We start from the raw sequence: 20489 nt of genomic DNA, 5'->3' as shown, positions 1-20489 counted from the left end.
GTGTTTATCAAACAAATTTGGCAAGATTTTTTTTTTTTTTCAAAAAAATGAGTCTTTTGATGATTTTAATATTTTTTTGTTGAGCAAGGTCACACCCGGCTTGAGCTGTGGCTTGGGGTGCCAACGCATCCTCACTCAGGCGATTCAGTTGATCCCTTGTACACTGAAATGAATAAACCAACTGTTTTTTTTTGAACGAGAAATGCACTTGTCTTTTTGTTTTTATTTGATTTCTATATTTTTTTTTGAAAAAAAAAATATAGAAATCAAATAAAATTACTACTACACGATTACTACACGATTAGGTCACCACCAATCATGTGCCAAATGTACTCCCACACATACACAAAGGCGTGAACACGCTAAAAATTCTGGAAAATTCTAGAAAAACCAACCGGAAGAATCACTACGTGCAAAAAAAAAATTTGAAGGTTACTTGAAAGTGAAGGGAAAAGTTAAGTGGTGACGTAAAATAGAATGTGAGGGAAGAGAATTCGTCCTTGAAGGACAGTGGGGTCAGACGACCTTGAATTGTAAAAGGTGAAAAGGAGAAAACACAAAATGTGTTGCTAACTTAAGAGTAAAAAGAGACATTTTCAATTCTCTTCACAGAGAAAAAAAATGAAGAGAAATAAAAAAGGAAAAGTGCAAAATTTATAAACAATGAAAGATTGAATTAAATTTAAATTAAAATTAAATTCCGGACATAAAAAAAATTGTCACACAACACTGTGACATCAAACAACCAACATTAAACTAAAAAGGGATTAAATTAAAACAATTAGAAAAAAACGTCACACATCACTGTGACATCACCCCAACTGACCCAAAAAAATTTTGCGACATCACTGTGACACATACTTTTCTTAGAGTCTAAAGAAAATGAAATTAAGAGAAACTTTTACAAAAATTTTTAAAGTAAATTTTTCTCATTCCAACTTGTTTATGATTCGAACGATGTTTAATTTTGCAGGAGTTGCTTTCAAAGTTGGCAGAAATACTGGAATCAACTTTTTAGTTTTACAAGTTCACTATGCCCACGTTGAAAAATTTATCAGTAAGTATTATTTATATTTTTCACTTACTTATTTGTCTCTTATCAATTATTTGTTTATCAATTTATTGAATTCAGTATTGTATTGAGTTTCAAAGGTTTTTTCTTAATGCGTTGTGGTTACTAAAGAGTTTCTACATAACATATGAAACAAAACCATTGAACTTACTTCATGTGGCTGCAATAATTTGATTTAATATTTGGGAATTTCATAAATTCATTCGTTGATCATTTAATAGAAAGACGTTAATAAAAAACAGAATGAGGCCTGTTAATGAAAAAAGGCAAAATTCCTCTCAAAATTCAAAAATTTTACAACCAGGTAAAAGCTTCTTTGATGAGCTTAAAAGTTGGCAGGTATGTGTTTCAATTCAAGAAAGAAAGAAGGCGTTTTTCACCACACATTATGATTCCTAAAAAATTAATTCGGTTTTTTGGGTGTTTTATCGTAGTTGTATTAATTCATTAAATTAGTTCTTGTTACTTTTATATCGAGTGTCCTTGATAGCGATCAATTTGACAGCGATATTGCTCGCTATCGATAACGATATTAATTGAGAAATATGCCATCTTTTTGTAAATTGTAAATAAAGAAAAGGCTCAGAACTATAATTATTACAACAAACATATGAACTAGAGATTTTCGAAGAACATGTTAATCTATGTTATGAAAACATTTGATCGAAATTGGTTGATTGGTTTCTGAGAATCAATTATTAAAACAAAAGTTGTTTTAGTTTTTTTTTTAGTTTCGTAGAACTATTAGAGCGATTCGTTTTCAATTTTGGAGATTATCCTATATCAGCATATCATACAGAATTGTTTTCGTGAAAATTTAAAGTTTAAAAGCTGCATTAAATTTTAAAGAAAAATTTGAGGTTTTTCCTCTTCTACCATATTTTTCAGACTTATCCTCCACTGGCTAGCAGAGAGTTTTTGTACAACTGGAATACCGATATTTTTTTGAAAATACAAGAATGTACAAAAAATACAAATATACAAGAATGTATTTTTGTGGACGGAGTATATTTTGATCAAAATAGGGAAGAGTAAGTTAAGACCGGGCTGTGGGGTCTGTGGATTAATTCTGTTTTCTAGCTGAAAAACTCTGAATTACTTTTGTCAAGAAAAAATACCTACTATATTGGCGTGTTTTCGTTCATTAACTTCGGAGCATGCGCACATAAGTTTGTTCTACTATGTCAAGTCTCTAATGTTTTTTGTTATTAAGCTAGAGCCTTGTTTAAAAATTTTTTTTTGAGCCGTGGTGGCTCAGGGATAGAGCGCTCACCTTTCAATGAGGTGAACCGGGTTCGAACCCCAGCGATGGCGGGTCGATACGAATTCCGCACCTAGTTCGCACCGACTACAGTGCTGAAGTAAAATATACATAGTTAATCGCGGATAATGGGTTAGAGGCTAATTGTGGAAGTTCTTCGTGGTTTTCTTTTCCGTGTAACGCAAATGCAGGGTTGTTCCATCAAAAAGTCCTCCACGGAGGCAAATTTCTCTCAATACTTGATCCAGGGGTTCTGTTGTCTTCTGGATTGGGATCAAAATTACAAATCTACGGAGTTGAACATTGGTAGTCGTAAATTCAAAATTTGGGTCAGTTGTTTAATGACGGTTATAAAATAAAATATAAAATTATAAAAATTTATGTTTAGTCGTTTTGATTATACGTTTACTAAAAATTCATACCTTAACAAGTATTAAGAATTTAGTTCAATAATAGCCCTATTCTATTACGTTTAGACCCGGTTTCGCTCCCACCCCTTTGATGTTAGTCTACTCTGGGCCCACGAAAGCTAAAGTGCAGCAGAGGAAGAAGATAACTTCATCCAAAGCTGAACAAGGGAATTACGGGTAATAGGACAAAATTTATTGCGGGTTCCTTTCTCAAAGCAAAAAAGCCTTATTTTCATATTTTGCAGAATTTTTGAAGGCCCTTTATACAAAATTGTAGTTTTTATATAGATATAAGGAAATTCTTCGCAATTTTTTTTCTGGAAAACTAATAATCAAACAATATATTTTTTGTAAGAGATTTTGTTCGAGCTCGAAACTGCCGAGGGCCCGACAAAGGGGTCCCTTCCCTTGAGTTCGCCTTTAGTAGCATCACATGTAAATTTCATGCATAGTTTTCTTAAATTGTGATATAAAATAGAAATGTCTGCTACTTTTACACTGAAATTCAAGTTTTTCTAAATTTTCCATAGAGTTGACATGCGTACCCTGTTTTATCTCACTAGAAGGGTAAAACCAGATGATTTGACTTTTTCTAGGAAAAGAATCCACTTAAAAAAGGAAAAAAACTAATTCCTGTAGGATTTAGCCCGAATGATTTAATGTACGCAACCAAACAATGATTTTCTTAATTACATTTTGACAGTTTCTACGTCTAACAGTTCAGCTCCAACAGTCCTTCGAATCTTAGTAACCAGGTCATACCCCACTCTCCCCAATATGTGTTTGCTACTTTTTTCAAAAATACAAATTTAAAAGTTCTATACAATTACTATACTGTAGAAATATGTATTTAATGTTTATTTTTTTATAGTGGGTGGAAAAGACAACTCTGGCATAATTCTTACAATGTTACCAAGTACCACTGATAAGTAAGTTGTAATCATTATCTATTATATTAATTGAAAATGCAAATTTTTTTTAATTTGCTTGTTATTATGTTACTCAAATATTATATTACAAGGGCAGGTAAAATGGTCCATTTATGATTTCGTGAATTTTCTACAACATGTTTTCAATCAACAATGTTCATAAAACGCATATCCACAATGAGAAGTTCCAGTGATAATATTTCAATAAATGTTTGTTTCTTTTTTTGAAAGTTATGTTTTAAAATGTTCATTTTTAAAAGGGGAAAACTGCACACAAGTCGAACCTTATAAATGAGTAAACAAATTACATTTATCGATCGTCCTTAAGAAATGACAGAGGATTCGAATGTAAAAATAAGATATAATGATAAATATAAAAATTGCTTCCGTTCTGCTCAGTAAACCAATTTTCCAAATCACGTTTTAAATTTAGTTGCAAATTTTAACAATTGATGGCGCTGATGAAATGAGAAACTAGTTATTTTGATTAAACATGTTATTAAAAATGTTATATTAAGGATGTTATTTTGCTGTATGTTAGACTCGAGATCATTGCTACTGCTTTCACTGGTGTCAGTTAGCTTTGTCTTCAGACTACGTTTCGTTGTTACAGCAAATGTTTTTCACTTTGAAAAACATTGACATCCGTTGGAAAAATGTGCTACTAATTTTTACACTATGTGAGAGAGAAATAACTGGAACTCAGAAAGCTATATATTTTAATAGTATTCTGTTTTTCAACAATTAATTATAATTTTTCAAACAGACCATCGTTTTTGTAGACACCTGGTATTTAAAAGCCTATATTCAATCAACAGAATCCGAAATAATTCATATAAAAAGTAGGTTTGGTGCTAATTATTATCTTAGTAATCGTTATACAATAAATAATTTCTTTGCAACAGTATGCCAATGCAGGATTCTGAATAAGCGCTACTTATAAGATTTGCAATCCAAGTCATTATTTTTTATAACAACCAAAACATCATCTATATCACCATATCCATCTTTTTAAATATGTAACCCACGTCGCTTCTAATTTTGAATAGGTCAGTATAACATATCTCCTTGACCACTTTCCTAGGTTATATGAACGAAAAATGCGATCAAGCATCATTTAGAATGAAATTGAATGCAGAATTCAATGGCATAAGAGTCGAAACCGACTATACTGCTCTAAAATTGAATGGAATTATTTGTTACACTACGGCGTACTGTTCCGAGTTCACCGTATTACTTTTAAAAATACTCATGTTATTAGACTTATCCAAATTTTCAAAAATCTCACTTATTCTTTAGGTAAGCAATAGCATAATTCATAATACGCATAAGAGATAATGGTTTCAAATTCTTAAACATGCCTTCTTAAATATAGTTTTCGAAATAAAAACACTCATTCATTTATTTTACAGTATAATATTATAAAATTTTAAGTTCAACTATTTTTGTATTAATCTGCATAATCGTCACTTCGGTTCTTGCGTTTTTGTAGACGCTGTGTCAGTCACCCGCTAAATTCCTTTTCTCCTGCAATAGTTTCAACAGAACATGATCACACGCTTAGTCTATAGTCCTGACTTGGCTCTCAGTTACTATCTCATGTTCTGTAAATTGAAAAAATATTTGAGTGAAAGGATATATAAAGCCCACGATGAAGTCAAAATTGTGGTTCACTACTTGAACATGCTGGCATGATATGGGTATAAAAAAGCTTTCACAGCACGTCAGTAAGAATAAATAACCAAAGTGACGAATATATAGAGAAAAATAGTCAAACTTTGAAATGAATAATATTATTAAAAATAAATGGATTACGGCGGTGAAATTACTTTTTTAGATTGGCTTCGTAAGTTCGATTATATTGTAAGAAACTGGCCACTAGACGGCGATGCAAACGTTTCTTTTATGTTGGTTCTTTTCTGAAGAGTAGAGGGTCGTGAAAGAAGATGGTGGTGCTTGAATTTTTGTGTCTCTGCTAAATTATTTTGTGTTCGTTTTGTGCGTCGATAACAATATAAATTAATGAATTTCGAGGTGTTAATTAGTCATATCAAGATCATTAATTATATCAAGAATTCATACGTCATTTTAGTATCTTAATTCATTAAATCGTTAGTTAAGAAATATAATTAATCGAGTAAACTATTAAAAAAAAAAATTCTTCATAGTTTTTTTTTTTTCTTTTTTTTTGTAACTTTTTTTACCTTTTTCAGAGTTACGAAAGCAGCCGGTGTGTACGTACTGGGAACAGGTGGAGAAATAAGAGCAGGCGAAGAAGGTATTATATTCAGCAATTTCGTCTTCCGTAAAATTAATTGAAATTATTTTTTTCTCTTATTAAAATAAATATTAAATCCCGATTTTTTAAGCCTGTATAAAACAATGTTCATTAAATTATACAGCAAAAATGCGGCGCAATAATTAAAATTGTACTGCACAGCGAAATATTTTGTTTAAAAAACAAAAAATTTTACTGCTGTACTTATATGCAGTACTGAGTTTAAGATTTATAATTATTTTCTTATATCATATTAAAGAGCAAAATATGCAAAGTCATTATTATAAAAAAATTTTTAATATGGCTTTATTTTTTTAAAGGGTTTACTTTTTTTATAACAGAAGTGAATTAATTTAATAGTTTTTATGTTTATAAAGTCACAAATATTCTCTACAACAGCTCAGTTCAGTTTCACAAATGCGACGTAAAACTTGTATGAGAGAACTTGTAATTTTCTCACAAAAATTAAGAAAAGTGAAGAAAAGTTTAGTATCTAAAAATAACAGGATATTTATTTCCCCTCATATATACATTTTTAGAGTAAAGTAAAAAAAAAGAATACACCTTAGAGGTAACTAGTTAATATTTATGCGTGAAAAAACAACTGCGTTATTGTAATCTAACGAATCATTACTGAGGAAGGTGTGACTGAAAATATTATAACAGGTTTGATTGCAGCAGAAAGTAGAACTTAGTTTCTTAGATGGCTAACAGAAAAGTGCCCAACTTTTCTACCAGGGAATCATCAATCAATGATATTTTTTCAGACTTTATCACATATATTTTTCATGCAGCATTTCTCATAGTGACTCCAAAGATTTCGAAAATGTTTTTGGTTTTTTCCCGCCTTATTATTAATTTGCGATTTCCAGTGCATACTTTTTAAACTTCTTTTTGACAAAGATTCTATAAGCTATATTTTAAACTCCGCGACTGCAGAACAAGCTGTATGTTTTCCTTGTTTTAAATAAATTCAAACTAGCTAATAAAAGTATATATGCTATAAATAGTTGCAAAATAATTATGCAACGAAGAAACGGCAAATTTTTTCATAAGATTTTTATTTTAGCTACACAAAAGCTTTCTATCTATTTAAATCTTTTCGCATACTTCATGGATAAATTCACCATAGAGGGACAATTAAACATAGGTTTTTTTATGAATATAAATAAATTATTTTACGTAATCGCCTGCGATACTTAGATTATTCAGACAATTATACATATTTTATTTGATAACCGCCGTTGAACCGGAGTTAACAACTATCAATGTTTAACTCCACAACCTTGTATTTTTAAAACGGACAAAGAAAGTCCTAGATCAAGCATTTAAACAAACAAGTTTTCTTAGAGGACTTCTTGATGAAACTAATCCGCATGGAGAAGAAAACCACGAGAAACTCGCTCAGTTAGCTCGACGATACGAACTCATGATCCATGTTCCACTGAGGATATTTTATATCAGCATTGTGGTTGGCGGGAGCCGGGAGTAGGATTCGTTTCGACCAACCAATGCAGGGAATCGAATCTAGGTCATCTCATTTAAAGGCGAGCACTTTATCCTCTGAACCACCATGGCTCAAAGAAACGTAGTTACATTTATTTATTATTAAAAAATAAATATTAACTAATGTCACGCGAGCCTTAATGACTCAGAGAGAGCGTTCGTCTTCCAATGAGGTGAATCGGGTTCGAATCCCAGCGTTGGCCGGTCGATACAAATTCCGCATCTGGCTTACACCGACCACAGTGCTGACGTAAAATATCCTCAGTGGTAGATGATGGATCATGGGTTAGATTCCCCTTGTCGTCAGACTAACCGTGAGAGGTTTTCTGTCCATGTACCGCACATGTGGGTTAGTTCCATCAAAAAGTCCTCCACGAGGACAAATTTCTCTCAATACTTGATCCAGGATTTCACTTGTCTTTTGGATTGTGTTCAAAATTACAAGGCTATGGAATTGAACATTAGTAGTCGTAAACCCAAAAAATTTGGTCGGCTGTATAACGACAGTTGTAAAATAAAATAAAACTGAAGTCACGCGTCACGTGTGTGCAAAAACCTTGACTCTCTTTTATCCTTTCCGCTGACTTTGTGGTCTTATTTGAGATCAGACATCAAGTATTTATTTTCTTATTCTTGCCAGATAAAAAATTTAAATGTTTAAAATAATTTTTTATTTAATTGTATATTTGTAAACTAGAGTAATTTACATACCTTTGTATATTTTCTCCTAACAGAGCACTTCGAAACTGCATGCAAAATTAATGAACCCCTGAAGCTACATCCTTTTGCTTTCCGGACACACACTCATGCATTAGGTAAGTAAAAAAAAATTTATATATTTAAAAAATTCCGAAAAGCTGGACGGATAAAAGTTCAGTTCATATCACATTTCAGTCCATCTGATTAAATTAGTTTTAAAACCTTCACGTTAACTTTAAGAGATAACTATAATACGAATACATATAACACACATATATTGCCACTGGAGAAACAAAGTAATATAGTATACGTCAAGTAATATGTCAAAGCGTCATATAGTATACGTGTATATTGTAGTTAGAACAAGCGTCAGTTAAGATTTCTATTAACATTTTCAATAAAATATAAGATGTTAAGCTCTTACTTTACAAATTCGACACTTCGTCTTTTCTTCTCAAATGCTTCAGATGTAATTCTATATGTTACCGAACTTTCCGTAACGAAAATTTTATTTAACTGTAGGTTAGAATTCTTGATTCTTAATTAAAACAATAAAAACAAAAATATCGTTCAAATGATGAAATCCTCTTTTATTCGCAACTCAAGAAGTATTTTATAGAATCTCTCTGGTCCATGTCTCAAAAATAAACTCACCAACTTAAGGCATAGTAAAATTAAAACGAAAAAAAGAATTCTAAAAAAAATATCAAACAGCAGCGGTCGCTATAGCAACGCACGCTATGACGGCGCATGCGCACTGTTTACTGTTAGACCATACTCCCAGCCTTTGCGTTGACTAGCATTGCCCTGGCCTTCACTTCATTTTTATGTGCATTAATACATCCTTCTGAGACTTCGGATCTTTAAGGAATCCGAATTTAAAACTTCTCTGAGGAGAAATATTTCAGCTGTTACACACCAGCTTAGGCGTCTTACGTTCCTACGTTATTTGTGAGATACGCTATTTCTGAGCATGCACAGTATCGCTAAAGCAAGGGGAATAAGGTTTGCGTTTCCGTTAACGCAACGCAAAACCTCTCTAAAGACTTTACCACGTAACAATTTTACATTTTTTTGGATTGTTAAATATTCGATATTTTTAAATTTACTTTCGAAAAAGAATATTTCTAAAATAGGTCAACAAAAGTTTTGTGTGTAGTTTAACTATAAAAATTTGAGTAAAAAGTATTTAAAAAAAAATAAAACAAAATTTAGGCAGAAAAATTACCATCTTCGCCTGTAAAATTAGGTAAGAGGCTTTGTCCTACAATGAAGTGTTTAATTCCAGGTAAATTCATTATATATTTTGGTTTCTTTATATGAACTTGTCAAAGCTGGTAAATTCACCTGTAAAAATCAGATCATGTGTATTGTTTTAAAATAAATGTTTAATTTCAGGTAAAGTTGTTTCCGGATATAAGATTGACAAAGAAGGTAAATGGCACTTTATCGGGAAACATGATCCACAGGAACCTCAGGTATAATATTCGGATTTTATTTTTCTTATTTCCTTCAACATTAAAGATTTATCGCCATACTAAGAACAATTATATGTTGAAAAATTACTATTTCTGCCATTATGCTATAGTCATCTTTAGCGACCATATAGGTTAACTTTCGTAATTACCTTCGACAGCATATGAAATTTAATGGTAATTAAGCTGAATGCACAACAAAACTGTATTTAAATATTCTAATCCTTCAACCCTTTCTCCTATCCTAACACTTTAATAAGTTTTAAACAAAATATTAACCAATTTGTTTCACCTACAAGCTGTTACCTGCCTCTTTAACAAAGCGGAAGTAATTTTATTTCCCTTTTAACTACTTTCAAGAGATGTTCCCGCTATTGTCGAAGTTCTATGTTTTGTAAGTTTCAGTAATAATGTACTGTCCGGACGCCATTAAATCACACGAACTGTAAGTATGAGTTTGGAACATTTCAGTATATAGTAGACGGCAAAGGAAGTATTAAAATTATTTTTATCCTGAGATAAGATAGACAACTCATCTCAATGCGTCGTTACATGCTGTACTACTTCCTAGCGTACCACTCGAGCCTTAACTTGAGAAAGGGAAGAAAATTGCTTTGATCTATTTTAATTAATTAATTTTTTTCCCTTTTGCATATAGTTTAGAGAACAATTGTAACTTTAAATTATAATTTCACAAGACTTGAAGCTGGGTACCAAATTTTAAAACGATACGTATTTTTGCACTTTAAAAGACTTTTAATGTCACTAAAATACTCAACCTTTAAATTTGATAATTAGATTCAATAGGTTTATTTCGGAGTTAAAATGAAACAAAAATTATTAATTAGTAACGTAGTAAATACATTCATATAATTTTCTATTGATATACACAGAGGATGCAGAATCCTTTTTCTGTTTCTTGAGAATGTAATCTTTTAATGTTAATGTATAGGAAAAACATTATTTCCTATAAGAAATATGATAGAAATGACTTGCAAAAATTAAAGTTTATTTAAATAACACTGGAGAAAAAAAATTCTGCAGCAGGAGAATTTTTAACAAATCTTAGATACTTTAGTATCGCTGATTTCAAATCTGTAATCAGTTTCTTTCTTCAAGCTACAGTTTTTTTAATGACATTTTAAGTCTATTTTTTTTCGAAATGAACAATATTTAAAAACAATAATAACTGTTTTTTCCTGTGCTTTTGAACAGATTATAATTGGTAAGCTCTCTTAGCCGCGTACGACGACATTTCTGGGTATGAGTTCCTATACAATTGTATTCTGATGATGTCCCCTATAATTTAGTCGCAACATTTATGCGACCCCCTGGTATATATAACGATTTTAAACTTATATATTTCGACAAAAAATAGACTCAAAATATTATTTCTAAAAAATCTGTTGCCTTAGCAAAACTAATTTCAAATTCCTACACCCGAATTGGGTAAGATCAGGTATTTGTATAAATGCTGCAAAAAATTTGTTTTCCAGTAAAATTTATAGGAAAAGTATTTTAATAGGTTACATTACAATAACTAATATGAGTACTATGTTTTAAAAATAAGATAAGGAACACTATTTTTTTTAAATAACAGAATTGAAAAATATATCCGTTTTCTTAAAAATTAAATATAGTCTTAAAAGTTTTCATGTTGGCGGATCATAATTTTATTATTTAAAGAAAAGTGAAACAGTTATTTTCATATTAATGGTTGAAAATACTTTAAACATAAGGGGAAAAAATTGACCTTACATTTTATTATAAATGATCGAAATATCAGCATTGCTAACACCATTTGTGCCAAGTATTTTTACATATACTTTCCAGATTTCTGGTGTTTCAAACGAAACAATGGCAATTTTCAGATTCTCTATTGTTTTCAGAATTGTCTCCATAAATTTTTCTCTTTAACATCATCTCATAATACAGGTCAGAAATAATCAGGTTAAGGGAACAAGGTGCTCGAAAACGTCTTAAAATGACAAAGAATTACCGAATTACCAAAACAAAAAAAAATGGTGTTTCAATGCATGGACATGCATTGCTATTATTTACTAATGCTACAAATTGCTAGACAAATTCTTGTTTTACTAAGCCATGATCAGTTGACTCTAAAAACAGAGGATTTAACAATTTTCGCATGTTCACAAAAAAAAAAGTTTTAAAAACTAATTTCGTTTACAATGAATTTGGCTTTATCAATCATATCTAATAAATAATTTGTATACTTTTCTTTGTTACGAATTTTTAAATTATATGTTGTGTAATGACTCAATAAAAGTTTGACTAACTTTCTTTTCCATTATTTACAGATGTTTTATCCAGTAGAAGATAAAAGTTTAACTATTGAATATGGTGATGTCGTTGTAAGTACATAATTATTTTAAGTTTTACATCAAATGTGGTTTATTTAAAACATAATATTCCTAAATTTATAGATTCATAAAGTGTCCTGAATAATTTTTCATCTTATACAAGGTGGTTCAAAATTCACTCAATTTTGACAGCAAATACAGATTTTTAGAAAAAAGTTGCGAATTTTCATTGGTTGGGAAAGTATTAAGTATAGAGTTATGTAGTATGTCATTGCATATTGGGTAGATGGCTTTCATTGTTTTGCTTGCAAATACGAATTCTTTCGCCAGAATTTTCCATTATCTTTATAAATGTGGCTGAATTATGTTATACAACCCCAATTTTTTTCCCAATACTTCTGCGCTTTTCCCAATATTTTTGACAAAAATAAGTGAAACAAATTATTTTTGTTCACAATAGTAGAATTCGTTTGTTCTAAAATAATATCGATAATAATAATAAAATGAATCATTTTTTTTAATTATAACTTATAATTTTTTTGGAAAATATCTAAAACTGTGTCATTTGAAATGTAAAATTAAAACTTTATTCCAAGAAATGGGAATTTAAAAAAAATCTATTAATTTTATAAAAAAAACAATATTTCAAATTTCTATTTGTCATATAAACAATTTAAGAAAGTTCTTTTAAATTTCGGTATGTAAAATTGCGTTGATTTCAATCATTATTAACCCAAGCAACAATTTTACCTAGGTCCCAGTTTCACTCAATAAGGGTCTTATATGAAGATGTACCAAGGGACCAATATTAGGATGCCTAGATTTTTTTAATATAGGGCAAATATCGACCTATATTTACTGAATAATGAATATAAAATATCGGGTGAATTTGAGAATTTTATACAGGGCTGATATTGGTTGTAAAACGGCTGTAAAATATCGGGTGAATCGGATAATTCTGTATAGGGCAAATATCAAAAAATAACGACTCTTTGAGTCAAAATTCGTGAATATTGATCCAATGAGGGCCCCAAGTTATTTTGCTGCTAGGGAAATAATAAATCAAATAACTGAACCCAAACTCAGGAGGTTACCTTATTATTGTTATCAAGAGTTGTAGGGGCGGGGATATCATTGGTCGGTGTTTCCAGATTATCAAATAGTTATTTCTATTTTTTTTTTTTTTCAAAAAAGATAGGGTATAATTTGTGCTTTTTTATTTATTTTTTTTTTGTTACATGTTTTCTCTAAAAGTCTATTTAATGTTCCAATGCTTATCCCATTTTCATTTTTTCCGCTTACAGCACTACCTGTTTAACTAAAGTGCAAAAACTTATTAGTACACATGGGGTACTTTCTTTTCTGGAAAATACAAATCTGCAATAAAGAATGGGGGGTTTCCTGTTTATAGTTTTTAAGTTGCTCTACTCTAGCGGTTGAAGTAGGGCTCGAGTTTGATATCATTGAATGCAGCTTTTAAAAATATTTCCCATCTGTATTTTTGATACCGTACACAGTTATCGAAATGTTTTACTATCACTATACTTTTCGGAAACACAAAAACTAAAAACCACCAAAACTTTGACTGTTATCATAAGTACATTACTGTGATGCAATTTCCTCCATATTTTGAGTTTAAAAAATTAAATTTCATTCGAAGGTGATATACTTATCAGAAGACAGGCTATCATTACAGCATATGAGTCGCTCAGAAGCCAATGCGGTTAAGTCCAAAACACAGAAATTGAGAAAATTAATGTTTTCTGATACATTAGTTTTTAAAATTCTTGGTTTAATAATTTAATTAGAAAAGTGTATAAAGTCTTTTTTCGAGGTGTAAACTCTGCAAAAAAACAAGATATGTACAGGATGTCTAAATAAAAACGTAAGTATTTATTGAAATAATGACAGCATCTTGAAAATTTTAGGACTTATACCTTTTGGCAGCTGAAAAAGATAAGAAATTTACGTAAAAAAATACATATAAAAAGTGGACTTATTCACAATGGCTTCTGAAATTATTGTACAATATATTCAGAAGCTATTAAAAAAAGGGCTGTCTAACCTAGAAAAAAGTAACCAACGAGTTAATCCTTTAATAACTTAGAAGATTATTATTTATTTCATCAAAATTTCCAAAAATCAGAAAATATCAAAAAATGGACTTAACCGCATTGGCTTCTGAGCGGCTCATATCATAAAGTTAAATCATCGCCCAATCTCTCTCTCTCTCTCTCATTTTTTTTAAAAAGAGATACAGAAATATTTACCGTTAGAAATTTTTCTTGATAATTTAGGTGAGGCTTAGATTCGGTTACGGTTGTAGTTGAATTTCTTACAAATAAAAAAAATATTCCTTGCATGTCGTTAAAATTGAATTTCATAAATTTTAACAGTATTTTCTGAAAAAGTCAATTTCAGTAATTTTAAAACATGACTATCGGTAATTGCTCAGAACTTCAATTATGAAATTTTATTTATTATTTTTCCGACATCGACTATAATTTAAATAATTAAAAGTATACAGCTGTTGGAAGTATATAAACAAGCATATAAATACCAGAGATGCCATCTGCTCTGGATTCGACAAAATATTGTAAAAAAAAGGTAGAGAACTACACATTAAAACTTGCAGATTTTCGGCTTATTTTGCCAACTTTTTAAAGGGCTCAACACGGCTTAGCTACAACAAAGTAGCGTAGTACATAAGCCTTTGTTGTAGTTATAGTTAATTTACGTCGCACTAGAGCTGCACGAGGGGCGACGGTCTGCGAAACATTCCTGAGGTTGATCCGAAGACATGCCATCACAATTTTGATCCTCTGCAGAGGGGATGGCACCCCCGCTTCGGTAGCCCGACGACCTGCACGCGAAGTCAAGCACTTTACGGAAGAACAGTTTTACGAGAACCAATACCGCACACCCTCGGTCCCTACGCAGACTGATCCAAGTGTTCAACCACCCGCACACTGACCGTAGCCAGTGATGCTTGATTTCGGTGATCTGCTGGGAACCGTGTATTAACGATCAGTCCACTGCGGGACTACATAAACCTTTGAATTATTTAGTAGTAGTGTTGAGTAAAAACTCTATCCATAAATTTCCTAAACCAAGACTCTTACATTAAAATACTACTTAAAAATATTTATCCGGTGTCCGGAGCAAGTTGGCATATCTGAAATACAATTAATAATATCTTGAACAGACTGTATTTAGAGAGACCGAAAAGTAATGTCGTTTCGGCGCATTGAATACCCGTTAGTCTTAGAAACCAATTTTTTTTTTATCCATTTCGATTCGGCATTAAGAGCTTGTTGCAAATGGGGGTGAATACATTATTGATTAAAAATAAAATTTAGATTACAAATATCAAATGCACCGAAGCGACATTACTTTCCGGTTCCTCTAATATTTCCGATTACTATGTATTTATGCAAACACATCAATACAACTTCTTTTTGAATATATATATTACCGCCTCCCCGGGAAAAACATATTTAATTTTTGCATGACAGTAAAAATGAAGAATAGCTTCACTGATATAAGATAAAGATCTATTTTTGTAAACATGTATTAACTTTTTTTTTTTTAATATTTAGGCTGCCCGATGTACTATGTATAATTTTAGGGACAGAGACACTTATATTGGGTAAGTTTCCTCATTGTCAATACTTACATCAATTTGAGCTTCAAATAAAAATTTCTTTATCCTAACACAGTAAGCATAACTTTATTATTACCACCAGACAGTTTAATGAAAACGTGCCATTGCGTCAACATGTAATTGCTAGAGTGTTAAAGTAGATGTATTAAGAAGGTGAGCAGGACTATCGGGAAGGGATCAAGAGAAGAAGTATTTTCCCTATTCTGAAATTTCATGCATTTTAAGTGACCAAGTACATCTTGAATTAGTGTCCAGCTAAGATTCAGTTGCTTTATGGGAGCTACCAGGTTCAAAACCTTTTTTTTTTTTCCCAACTTACTTTCACAGTATTTTAATTAGATATAATATTGCTAGTCTTGAGCTTGAGTCACTAGGAGTTTTCATACATCAGCTTTGAACCAGGTTAAAATTGAAGATATATGTCTACATGCCATTTATTTTGATGCTCCACAACTATAATCATCTTTAAAATGAAATTTAGTCTCAGTCGGCCTTAGATTAATCTTTTGCTTACGGCGCTTAGCAGGATGAAGCCATTCTATAGTTTGCCTAAAATAAGAACTTCCCCAGACATTCGTCTAGACCTGTGGCGGTGACTATGGTAACGAGGTATGACTATTTCAAGTAGGGTGCGGGGTCACCAGTTTGGAGTGGCTTCGGCTAAGGTCGGCGAGAGAAAAGGAATTTCTACGGTCTATTGTGTTAGTCCTAGAGTGAATCTACCCTCTCTAAAATGCGCCATTCTTGTTTCCATAGCACCAGACGACCTAAGACTTTGTGACATGAGGAGTGCTTAGCTTAGACAAACTATAGTCCACTTATTGTACCAGCCGTAAGTAAAGGGTTAATATTGATCCAATTTTTTGGTGACCCAAATAAAAAAAAGAGGAAGTGCTGCTTAGTTAGAAAAGTTAAAAAGTAATTGTATTATGCATGTATAATTATTTTAATTCGAATAATTATTTCAGATCCACTGGGGAAGATGAGATGTGCAATTTTTACATGATGTACTATGTTGATGGAGATAAACCTATGGAAGAGAAATACTGCTTCACAAGTGGACCACCAGTTTATTATTGGAGTCGAGATTTTAAGGTTGGCTCTGTACCGAAAAATATTGATTTGAGTGCGAGCACCATTTAAAATTTTAGTCATATTTTCCTGAAACGTGTACTTGAGAGTTTTTATCTTATAGAATTGATGTTTTAAGATATATTATTCAAATACGTACTAATTTTATTTATTTTAAGCATAAACATTTTTGAAAAAAACTTTTCTTGAATATATTTTTAACACAAATTCAGTGCCAAAACAGATTTTAAAAGAGAAATTGACCCTAAGTTAAAAAAAAACAAAAACAGTTTGAGTAACAGAAATAGCACAATGTGATATAAGTATACATACATCTTAAATTCTAAATTGTCATCTACAGTTTCAGATGCATAATTTTATAATTAATTTGCAATAAATTAGCTTTACTATTACAGTGTCAATGAATCTATAAATAAGTTGATGGTCCACATAAATGTTATGTTGTGCAATGAGTTGAAAGGAAAATGTATTTTTACTTTGTACAGTAAAATGGCTTGAAAAGAATGAATATATTTTTGAAAACGACAGCAAAAGATTTTTATAGGGCAAGAGCGGCCCTATGCACAGATATAAATGATACACTTATGAAAATCCTTTATATAAAATTACGTTTTATTTTATATATCATAAGACAAATTCATTTCACAAGTTTACTTATTGTAACAAAGTTAAAACAAAAATATAATTTTTAATATGTGTGAAATTATCTGTTTAATGATTAAAATCGTACTACTGTATTAATGAAACTATTTTACTTAATTTTAATGATAGTTTATATTGAAATAATAGATATTATTATATAAATACATAGCTGCCAACTGTATAGTTTCTAAAATATTTTCGGCAGGGGAAATTTAAATATAAATGTTATAACATATAAAAGTTTTTATTTCATTTTTGAATACAGAATTTGAATAGAAATATATATTGAATTGATTTTAGATAGTTATAAAAGTCTTTAATTATAAAAATAGAGAATTCTGAATAAATAAGCTAAACAATTTTGGAATATTTAAAAAAGAAAAGTTTTAAACTGATTACTATAAATAAAGCTTATTTCATTGTTTAGTTGTAATACTTCTCTAAATATTTAAAAAAAATTATTAAACTGAATAAAAAATCTATTTCACTAAGGAATTTTTTTTCAAAAAACTTCCCAAATGTAAAGATTTTTATTATAAAATAAATACAAAAATTAGAATTTTTTTTAATGGAGATAAGAGACAAGGATGATAGTTATGATAATATATAACTTGCAAAGAAATTCAGTGTAAAAACATCAGTTGCAAGCACCAAGTTGCTATTGACATAAAGACTGAAGTTATTGTACTTTATACTTGGCAACTCTTTACATGTTTCCATAGATATATATCGAAAATCTATTTATCTCAATTTTGGCGTAAAATTACAACCTTAATTTAAGGTAAACTAAATATTTTTACTTCAGAATTCAGCTTATGCTGTATTTATTAATAGTAGGCAGCTATCTTATTTTTGGTCAAAAATTATTTGTCTGCATCTGAATCAGGATAGGAAAATGCAATTTATGTATTTATCTATTCGTAGAAATATTGTACTTGTGTAAATAGAATTCCTTTAAAATGTTATTTTGTCTGTCCAAAATTGTTGTATCCAAAGAATATTGTTATTTATATAAAATATTTATCAAATAAATTATATGCACAACAGAAATCTTGTATTTTCAATGCAAACACAAAATATGAGAGACATGTCATCAGCTAAATACTAATGCGTGGCATTCTAAGAGTGCACATAAACACAATCACTAGTTTAATTAACGTCAATTAAAGACAATTGATGAATAGAGGAGGTAGGCTTACAATATAGATTTAAGCTTATTTCTTCTATAAATATTTGAGTTATTAAAATATAGTTGCTAAGACATGGAAGATATTAATTTTTAAGGCAAACAGTTAAATAATATTATTTTACTCATTTACGAAATCTTATTAAATAATAATACATATAAACTGAACCTCAATATATTAAAAAAAAATTAAGTCTTCGCAAAGGGAAAAAAAACTAAAATAAAGGAATGTGAAATGAATATTTGATCAAGAACAAAATATTTGAGTTATGTAGTTGAACTTTTATTTTTTTATTTATTTTTCAATGACTAACAATATCATTAGGGATTTCAAAATTATCTTAGGCATGTAAATAATTTACATTTTAAGCATGCCTAATTTTGAAAAGCTACATATAGTAATTATTTTCTTTTACAAAACACATCTGCTATTTTGGTGTAAATAAAATATAATATACATTTTATTAACTATCATACCTGGGGTATTTTTACAGAAACTATTTTAAGAAATAGTTAAAAATAGTTCCTGCTTAAAATATATATATATATATATATGCATTGATTTTGTTCAAATTTAATAATTATATTTCTTAACCCTTAAATGCAAATTGCCACGCATTGAACTAAACTCTTGAACTAATGCAAGGCAGATAATGCAAGTTCTTCAGCTAAGCTCCCCCCACCAAAAAAAAACTTATATAAATTACTATCATGTAAACAAGCTGTGTTTCAGCCTTCAAAGCAAGACGAAACTTAGATGATAAAACTCTTTCGGATTTTTAACGCGGGAGAGCACGCATCCTTTGAACGAACATTAAGACGTGGGAGTAATGGAATGATCCTAAATGAAATTCAATAATCCACTGCTAAAAAAAGTTGTAATTTTTATCAGAAATATTAAACTTAGACATTTAATATTTATTACTTCATCTATTTAAAGCTTTTTACCATTCTTTCTGCAATGAAATTTAATAAACATATTTATCTGATAATTAGCATATAAATTATTATATTATACTCTTATTGATAGTTTCAATGCAGACATGAATGCGTATTGTAATTGTTTTCTCAGAGACAATTGTTACACACAGAAATGTTATGTTCCTTGAGGAAAAAAATGGGCACAAACCAGTTCCAGTTGTTCTCGAACATAACTTCCTTTCGAGGAAGTTTTAAATTTCTATTTTGGTGATACTGGAGAAAAAAATTTTAACATATAAACTTGTAATCATGATTCAAACACGGATTTACAGTATGTTTGGTTCGTTACTTATTAGGGATTATTGCTAGCAAAGTTTTTGATTTTCATACGCAGTTAGTGTATTTATGTTTATTTTAGCAAAGCAGTTTCTGGAGTTAGGGAAATACTTTTAATTATTCTTAAAAGAGAGATAATGATGGAAAACATAGATGTTAATAGTAAAGAGATGAACGAGTCTCTAATTATTTAGCAAGCAGAACTTATAGAATGCATGGTGTAATAAAATGAACCCGCGTATCCTCCTAGGTTAACAGAAAAAGATGCTAAAATTATTATATTTTTCACAAAAAGAATTCTTACATCAAAAAGGTTACATACAATTATTTCACTTTTCTTCATTGTTAGATATTAAATTGCAATCTAGAAACTTGTTGATCTTAAGACTATAATACTCAATTAATGAAGTTTCAAAAAAATAATCTATATACTTTTAAGCAGGGTTGGGTTATTGACGTCAAAAAGTGGTTTTTGACATGACAAGGGTATAATACTGGTTTAAACCGTCAAAAATGTCAAAAACTGAAGTTTGCCAAGAAAATATATAAACTTCAAAACTACCAACAGTTGCCATGCATTATATTGAAATTTAATTATACTATAGGTAATCAGCAGGTTTTAAAATATTTTTTAATTAAAATTAAGGTAAAATAACAGATTTAAAATCTCAGAAATTTATATTCAAATGCATGTGCA

At 30.1% G+C, this 20489-nt stretch overlaps 2 protein-coding genes across 2 annotated transcripts in view; both read left to right on the top strand.

Moving 5' to 3' along the window:
- Positions 1-18399, top strand: part of LOC107445310 (peptidylglycine alpha-hydroxylating monooxygenase) — a 53604-nt gene extending 35205 nt beyond the window's left edge. Inside the window, exons 5-12 of the mRNA XM_016059674.4 lie at positions 974-1057; positions 3615-3672; positions 5886-5950; positions 8191-8271; positions 9554-9633; positions 11949-12002; positions 15551-15600; positions 16584-18399. Coding sequence (XP_015915160.1) covers positions 974-1057; positions 3615-3672; positions 5886-5950; positions 8191-8271; positions 9554-9633; positions 11949-12002; positions 15551-15600; positions 16584-16758 — 647 coding nt within the window. The 3' untranslated portion in view covers positions 16759-18399. The remainder of the gene's footprint in view (positions 1-973; positions 1058-3614; positions 3673-5885; positions 5951-8190; positions 8272-9553; positions 9634-11948; positions 12003-15550; positions 15601-16583) is intronic.
- The window catches only part of LOC139426007 (uncharacterized), a 491229-nt gene that overhangs the window by 273395 nt on the left and 197345 nt on the right, over positions 1-20489 (top strand). The window lies entirely within an intron of this gene.

This window comes from Parasteatoda tepidariorum, chromosome 7, assembly GCF_043381705.1.
Source record: "Parasteatoda tepidariorum isolate YZ-2023 chromosome 7, CAS_Ptep_4.0, whole genome shotgun sequence".
NCBI classification, from domain to species: domain Eukaryota; kingdom Metazoa; phylum Arthropoda; class Arachnida; order Araneae; family Theridiidae; genus Parasteatoda; species Parasteatoda tepidariorum.
Note: the sequence above shows the minus strand (reverse complement) of the source record. Positions and strands in the feature narration are given on the sequence as shown.